We start from the raw sequence: 8,047 nt of genomic DNA, 5'->3' as shown, positions 1-8,047 counted from the left end.
CGAGCAGTCAGTCAACCTGCGCTTAAGCCGATTTGCCATCTTATCACAGGCCAAGGCACACGGCCCACGGCCCAAAGCGTCTCAGATACCAATCTCAGCCCTGCACTGAGCTTTCATAATGTGCTTTTCCTGCTCATGCTCTTATCCCCCCCTCCCCTCTTAGTCGATTGACAGGCATAATAAATCATGTGTTATAGTATTAATCAACTTGCTGACTTCTTGTTGCTTCTTCTTCTTATTGCTGTTGTTGTTGTTGCTGCTGTTGTGTCAGTTACAGCTACAGCAACGCCCACATTTACAGTTACCTTTGGCATTGCAATAAGCCGCTTTAGTTTAAAGTCGAGAGACATCTTTAAATAAAACGACAAGCACTCAATAATTGCTGCGCCTTTGATTGTCCATTGTTTTCTCACTAATTGCCAACTGCTTGCCACTTCAACTCACATCCACAGCTCTGCCAATCTGTCTGTTCTGTCTGTCTGTCTTGGCAGCATTAAGAACTTGTAAAGTTAAATTAAGTGTTACGTCTAGAGAAAAAAATTGCCAACTATTGTAACGTGTGTGGATAGAAAAGTTTTTGCTAACTTGTAGTTACTTTGATAACTAATATTTCAAGTGTTGCTGCAATTTTACAATCAACCCACGTGCCATGTCTGCCTTATTATTTAATTTGCAGACTGTAAAGTGTAATGCAATTAAAGGATTAAGTGAAAACACAATTAGGCTTTATTTGTTAGCAACAATGCGACAAGCTGTAAATAATTCTTTTAGCAACCAGCAATGATTTTCAATTATTTAAATGACAGCCAAACAAAAATCTTAAGTGTTTAGACAATTTGCTGCGCAAGTAATGGCAAAAAAAAAAGAAAGCTTTAAAAATGTTGCTACAAAATTGGAACTATTGCAGCCCTAATGTAATTGCTCTACTCCCGCCCCCACAAACAAATTCAATGCTTCGAGCCACAAACCGAAACGAAACGACACAAAGTCCTCAGGCGCAGCTTGTGGGCGGTCAGTTGGCGACATTTAAATAAACCAAACGTTGAATTTTGTCAACTAACATGGTCAAGCACACTCGTAATTGCTTTAATTTTAACTAGCGTTTATAACTAAACTTAAATTATTTAGTTACATAATTTTTTAACTTTATGCATATTTTTTGCTATTTATTTCTATATAAATTTATAGCGCATACGCACTTCGTCTTTTTATTTTTTTCTAGTTTTGCTCTGTGGCGCACATAAAATTTCTTTGCATTTTATTTTGGGCTGCAAGCGAATTTGATTTGATTTTTAAGCGAGACTCCAACTTCCGCTTTTTTTTTGCGCTCTCTCTACTGTGATATCAGCAAAAGTCGCAAATCAAATAAAGTAAATTGAATAAAGACAAACGATACGCCTTCCATTGCTTCAAAGCACAAACAGAGGCAACTGCTATTTGCAGCATGGGCGTGGCTGGCTTGCCATGAAATTAGTTGTTAGTTCTTTGGCTCGAGAGAGAGACAGACAGTCGAGCAGTGAAATCAAAATGTACGCATAAAAGAATTATCTGTGCTTAAGTTAGATTATCCCTAGCCATAGAAACCAATTGGCAATTGAATGGGGCTGAGAGCTCAGATTCGATTTGTTGCTAAAACGTAAAATTTATTTAGCAGTCTCAGTGTCTTGTCACTTCGTTTGCTGTAGACAAAAATAAAAGCTAAGCTAGGCAAAAGTTTGTGCTTCGATAAGACTTATCAAATTGTTAGGGCTTAGGCGCACAAACATATGTTATGCCAAATTGGCTAACATTAAGGGTTAGAAATAGACATAGATGCTGCTATTGAGAGCTCAATATATTTATTCATAGCTTGCTAGTCTCGGAGTCTATAACTATTGGCACATGCCGCCTTCATCCTGTGGCGTGCTCTTGTCGCTTTTATTGTTGCTCTCCATTTCGCGCAGCACAGCCCAAAGCAATTCAATCTCGCGCTTTATAAAATCGGCACTTTTTTCGATTTCCTTGCGTGCAAAAGGTGCATCCAGCTCTGCAAGCAAAAGCAATATGAAGCTCCAATGGAGATTATAAGCGCATGAGCTACTTACCACGTCGCTTGCAGAGCATGCGATAAAGCATTTGAATGCCATCGAGCGCACGCTCCTTGTCCAAGTCGTTGCTGCTTATGGTGTCCTTGCATAGACTTAGCGTCTTCTCCCACTTGAGTCCCAGCGCACGCGATTCGTTATACGAGCGCTCCAGCTTGGCCAAATCGTTCTTCAGGCCCAGCACAGTGAGCGCCGCTTCGCTGGTTATCTTAACCATGCGCTGACGCATTTCCTCAATCTCCTGCAGCTTTTTGTTCTCCAGCTCGTTGATTTCCACCTGCGCTAACACTAAGCAAAAAGTTTAGTCTGCTTGCGCTTTATATGTGAGTCTTAAGCTTACTCAGCGCATCGCAGCGATCAATGCAGTCCTTGGGTGAAACAAATATATCCGAAACATTGACGACCTCATCCAGCACGCGCTCGTAGGGCTCAAACTCACGCACAGTTTGCTTCAGATCTTCACGAAAGCTCTTCAGCACTGTTATGGAACGCCTGAACTCATCTATGTTCTTGCTCAGATCCTCATGCAGTGTCTCCTGTTCGCGTATAATTTTCTCAGCCGTGCGCTTCTTATCCGCGCAGTCCTTAATGAAACCATTGACCTCAATGAAACGCTTGCGTAAACGCTCCTGTATGCGATACATTTGCGCAATGCGCTGCTGATTCAGCTCTGTCTGACGCTGTGCATCCTCCAGCAGCTGCTTCTGCAGCAGCAACATGGCCTCGTGCTCGCGTGCATTTTGTATATAAAGCATTTCCACCGAATCGCCGGCGGAGTCCCAATTGGGCGGCTTGCTAAGCAGCTAAGTTAGTTAAATGCTAATGCCAATGATTTTAACTTAGTAACTTACACAAAGAAGCGCTCCTGCTGGCGCGAGATCATGTATTCGCCTACAGCTTGCTCTGGATTCAAATCCAAGTCGCCGATTACATCGGTCTTAAAAGTTGGCTTGCGACGCGGCATTTTGCAGAGTTTTAAATAGCGTTAAATAATATATTATTGAATTGTTTTAGTTAAGTTTTGAATGAGCTGAGTATATAGAGTATATAGCTTAGCTCTAACTTTTTGACAAGGCATACTTTTGACCTGTTTTTAAATTCCAAGCAGTAAGTTTTTAATAGCTAAAGATTTAAGCTTGAAATCTCTCGCTTATCAAGTAACCATTTAGCTTTATTTAAATATATTAAAACATTGGGTAAAGCATTTTGGCAACTAATCTATTTACATTTATATTTATATATATTTAGTATATGTCTTGTCTTGTCATTTATCAAACCGAATGGAAGCATGCAAGCCACACAACTAAGTTTAGATTTTATTGTTGTTTATAAATTCTATTTCATTGCAGCTTTAAATTGCCAAAACTTTTCTCACAAAATGCTGCTTTACTCTCAGCTCTGTCCTATTGTTGTTTATCTTTAGCTCTGGCGCTTAAACTTAAGCGTTTATTAATAGTGCGCCCCGCCTTGAACTGCAATCCGTTGGCTGATGTCACTTTCTAATTGCTTTTACCTCATAAATCTTTGCCCCACTGCAGCGCAAGCTCAGCCAAACTTTACTCTCTCTCTCTCTCTCTCTCTTGCTCTCTCTTGCTCTCTCTTACTCGATTGGGCAACTGCAGTCATCATAAGTCACAAAAATTGTTGGACACTCAAGACAAATGTGACGCTGCATTGGAGCCCATTTTGGTGCTCATTTAATTAGAAAGCTGCAGACAGCTAAAGCACTTTATATATATATGTGCTAGCTATATATACAACTGTATAGCTGTACGTACGTAATCTTGCAGTAAGTACGGCGTGCAGTTAACGGCCTGTCGCATCAATGGCACATTACAAACTGCACAAACTTCGCTCGCTTGACGGCTTTTTAATTACGTCAGACAAGGAAATTCCACAGTCCACAGTTCACAGTACTCCCTCGCTCAGCGTGACAATTAGCAAAGCGTTGGACAATAGCTAAAAAAAAAAGAGAGACAAGCGCTATTGTCAATTGCATGACTTGACACTCAGCCGCTTGAGCATATTGAAAAACTTTTTTAATTACCTTGCTAACCCCCAAAAATCGAAAGAGAAAAACTGCGCCTGATTTTCAATTATGCATTGACAGACATTTCGTAACGCTATTTAACCTGTCCAACAGCTCTAACTTCCCAAAAAAAAAAGCAACAATGCCAGCTTAACACTTTTGTTTGTCTGCAAGTTTAAAGCCGCAGCACAACAAACAACTTTTGTTTAAACTAAATGCTATTGTTATATAGCAGTTGTAGTTGTAGTTTTTGTGGTTTTGCATATAAAATGTGATAATTTAATTGACTAGCCGATTTAATTGCGTTTTAATAATGCACAGCATGTGAGAGTGAACTATATATATATTGTGGTTGTATGTAATATGCAGATTAGCGCTAGAATAAAAACAAAACATAATACAGCTGATTTTATTAGCAGTAAACCTCATTGGCCAGACTCTGCCTTCTGGGCAAGCGATCTGTTGATTTGCTAGCAGTTTCAGTTTCAAATTCTCTGGCAATCTCATGCAGCAGCTCCATTTCGCGCTTAATAAAGTTGAGTTGCTGTTCGATATCATCGCGTCGCAGTCCTGGAGTCATATCTGCAATGGGTATGAGCGTATGAGTAATATTTTGGTTAGTTGCTGCGTAACTTACTTCTGCGCTTGCAGAGCAAACGATAAAGCGCATCGACTGCATTTAGATTGCATTCCTTTTCCATAAAGTGCGCTGCTATAGTTTGCTTGGCAGTCTTTAGAATACGCTCCCATTTGTGCACCAGCGCGCGAGACTCGTTATAGGAGCGTTCCAGCTTGGCCAGATCGTTCTTCAGTCCCAGCACTGTCAGCGCTGCTTCATTTGTGAATTTCACCATTTGCTGGCGCATTTGCTCAATCTCCTGCAGCTTCTGATTCTCCAGCTCGCTTATTTCCACCTGAGCTAGCACTAAGCGCACAAATTAGTCGCAGCTTGGCAAGTTTACTGCACGCACTTACTCAATGCATCGCAGCGATCCATGCAGTCCTTGGGCGAGACAAAGATGTCGCTTATTTTGACAACATCCTCGAGCACCTGCTCATAGGGCTGCAGCTCTTCGACAGTTGCCTTGAGCGCCTCTCGAAACGTTGTCAGCTCGCTTATGCTGGTCTTGAACTTCTCAATGTCCTCGCTCAGCTCCTCATGCAGCGCTCGCTCCACATTGATTGCCTTCTCAGCCAGACGCTTCTTCTCCGCACAGTCCTTGATGAAACTATTCACCTCAATGAAGCGCTCGCGCAGTTTCTCCTGCGCCTTGTACATTCTAGTGACACGCGACGCATTGATTTCCGACTGGCGCTTGGAGTTCTCCAGCATATCCTGCTGCAGCTTCAGCATCGAGTCGTGCTCACGCGTATTGTGTATGAACATCAGCTCAATCGAGTCGCCAGCGGAGTCTGCAGCTGGCGGCTTGCTGAAACGTTGCGTTAGTTAAGTGCTCGTTATATGTTGCAAGCATAGCTGTCACTTACACGAAGAACTTTTGCTGCTGCCGCGACTCCACATAGTCGCCCACTGCCTCCTCGGGCCGCAGATCCAGATTGCCCAGCACATCGATTCTCTTGGTTGGCTTAATGCGCGGCATAACGAGAACTCGGTATTTAACAAAGAATTGGAACACAGCAACAAAAAATGCAACAAGTAAACTTTATAAATGTGTGTGTAATGTTTAAAACTAAACTTGTTAGGCAGAGCCAACTAAAAGTTACGGTTGCCATGGCAGCCGGCCTGTTGGCAAGGGTTACGCCATAGCCCTGCAGTACGGCTGATTGGTGAGCATTGGTGAAATTATCAACAATTCAACAACGCCTAGTACTCAAGTGTTAGCACGAAATGCAACTGAAGCATTAGTGCTGCTATAAGCAACGTTGGTGAAATTAATTTTGTTTATAGCTAAATTCAACAACAATATTAACAATTACTGCCGCCCACTAAAAGCTTTGAGCTAGCAAATATTTTTGATTTGAATACTAATTTGCCAACAAATTTGAATAAAAAATTGTTTAGCATTCAAATATTTGCCTCTTCGCTTTGCTTGCTGGCAAGAAATATTTATCTGAAATGCTTAAAATAAATCTTTTAAATCAAGAACTGCTGTTCGCACTGTGGTTTGACATTTTTATGTTGTGCGTGTTTCGGATTTTGGTCTGAGGAAAACATTTCCGTTTTCGTTGCGAGGTGTTAGATCTTAGCCGCCTGCGTCTCACCCTTGCATGTGGCATGTTGCAAGTTCAATAAAACCATTTTAATTAATGCTGACAGCTGAAAGTGTTGCTGCCACTTTTGTTAGCCTATAATTATTATGGCATAGAGTGTAGCTTGGTTTTTTAATTAAATGCAACTAGTTGTAGTTTCGTTGCTTCGCTTTCGTGTTTTTTTGTCATTGAGCAGTCAACAAATTAATCCGCTTATTTTCTTTTTTCTACCATTGTGTGTAGTAGACCAGACAGCTAGACGCATAACCAGACAGTTAATCCTGTGAGTAGTCAGCGCTAAGTTGAGGCTTGGCCATGCGGCTTGCTACGGCTTCGGCTTCGGCGCGTCGCTGGGTGTCAAGGTGAATGATTGAGCCATTGGGGAATGTCTTAAGCAATAAGCTAGTTAATTAATGGCTTCACTTGTTGTTGGCTATTGCGTGCGCCAAGTTGCATTTGCGTGTGGCAGCACTAAGGGTTGGCTTTTAGGGGTGGTGCTGGCAAGGATTTAAGAGCTCAGTTCGAAAATTGATGAAGTGAAATGAATCTTAAAAAGTATATGCAAAATAAAATCTATGCTGTCTTTGCCTTTGCACTTTATAATTTCAGGCAGCAGCACACAAATTGCTATTGAATAATTTATGACTTGACTTAATCGTCAAATCAAACAGAGAGTTGCTAGTTATTAAAGCTTTGAAAAATAATAATAATAATACTAATAATAGCTGCAACACACAGCAAACTGTCAGTCGGGCTCAGAAAATCGCTTATGCTAAGGCTATAATAACATTTGCCTGACGGGCAGCCGCCCGAGCTAGCAACAATTTGCCATGTAATAACAATATATAACACACAAATTTGAATAACAAATTAACCCACACACACACAGCCATGTGACAACTTGCATGTGTGTGTGTGTGTGTGAGTTGAAATTGCTATTGAAGTCAGTTGGCTGGGGCCATCGACTTGTACCGACAAAACATAATTGAATGCCTGCAGGACATACACGACAAAGCAGCAGCACAGGAGCTGCATTACACACACACACAGGACAACACCACACACACGCATACAGAGACACAAACACTGGGGCATAGTTGTTGGTAAGCATAGCGCAATGGCCACAAAATATTTGCTTAGTTGGCTGCAGCAACTTACAAGCTTGCAACGAGCAGCGGTGGCAGCGGTGGCAGCAGCAGCAACAACAACAACATGGGGCAGTCAAACGTCAATGTTGCATAAATCAACACAACGTAGCTGCCAATTTGGCAGTCAGTCGGCCCAAAAGTTGATTGAATATTTCAAACTATGCAACTTTAATCATGCCACAACAGCAACAAGCAGCTGAGTGTGGCAACTGCCTGCGGCTGTGCACACATTGAATTTTGACTTTTGGACAGCTTGACCCTGCACACAGTCGCCATGAACTTTAAACTCCGCCTTGCAGCTAATTGAATCCGACCGCAGCTTGAAGTTTGTCGTCTTCGCTGGCTAACCGGACGGACGAACGTCTTGACTGCCTGACCGCAGTCAAAAATAGAATTAAGTTACATAGAGCGACGAGGCCAAAAAGATTCGAAACATTCTATGGGCATCTTTGTCAAAAGTCTGTGCAAAGTTTCGATACACACAGAGAGTTCGGTTCAAGTAAATGTTGTGTGACTTTTGTGCAGTTTGCCTTTTTCTTCTTCGGCCAATAGACGCAGTCAATGAGCCATGAGCG

The 8,047-nt window shown here is 41.8% G+C and overlaps 2 protein-coding genes across 2 annotated transcripts; both read right to left on the bottom strand.

Annotated features, from left to right (window-relative positions):
* Positions 1–1,799: 1,799 nt before the first annotated feature.
* Positions 1,800–3,124, bottom strand: LOC108607990. The gene is made up of 4 exons (XM_017999150.2): positions 2,936–3,124; positions 2,425–2,879; positions 2,085–2,372; positions 1,800–2,026 (listed from the first exon to the last, which is right to left on the bottom strand). The coding sequence occupies exons 1-4, from the start codon at positions 3,046–3,048 to the stop codon at positions 1,872–1,874; spliced, it is 1,011 nt and encodes a 336-aa protein (XP_017854639.1). The 5' UTR covers positions 3,049–3,124; the 3' UTR covers positions 1,800–1,871.
* Positions 3,125–4,417: 1,293 nt separating this feature from the next.
* LOC108607989 lies at positions 4,418–5,807 on the bottom strand. The gene is made up of 4 exons (XM_017999149.2): positions 5,602–5,807; positions 5,089–5,543; positions 4,751–5,038; positions 4,418–4,695 (listed from the first exon to the last, which is right to left on the bottom strand). Exons 1-4 carry the CDS (start codon positions 5,712–5,714, stop codon positions 4,526–4,528), a joined length of 1,026 nt encoding a protein of 341 aa, XP_017854638.1. The 5' UTR covers positions 5,715–5,807; the 3' UTR covers positions 4,418–4,525.
* Between the last annotated feature and the right edge of the window lie 2,240 nt (positions 5,808–8,047).

This window comes from Drosophila busckii, chromosome 2L, assembly GCF_011750605.1.
Source record: "Drosophila busckii strain San Diego stock center, stock number 13000-0081.31 chromosome 2L, ASM1175060v1, whole genome shotgun sequence".
In the NCBI taxonomy this organism is placed as follows: domain Eukaryota; kingdom Metazoa; phylum Arthropoda; class Insecta; order Diptera; family Drosophilidae; genus Drosophila; species Drosophila busckii.
The sequence above is the reverse complement of the archived record's forward strand: the minus strand, read 5'-3'. Positions and strand labels throughout refer to the sequence as shown.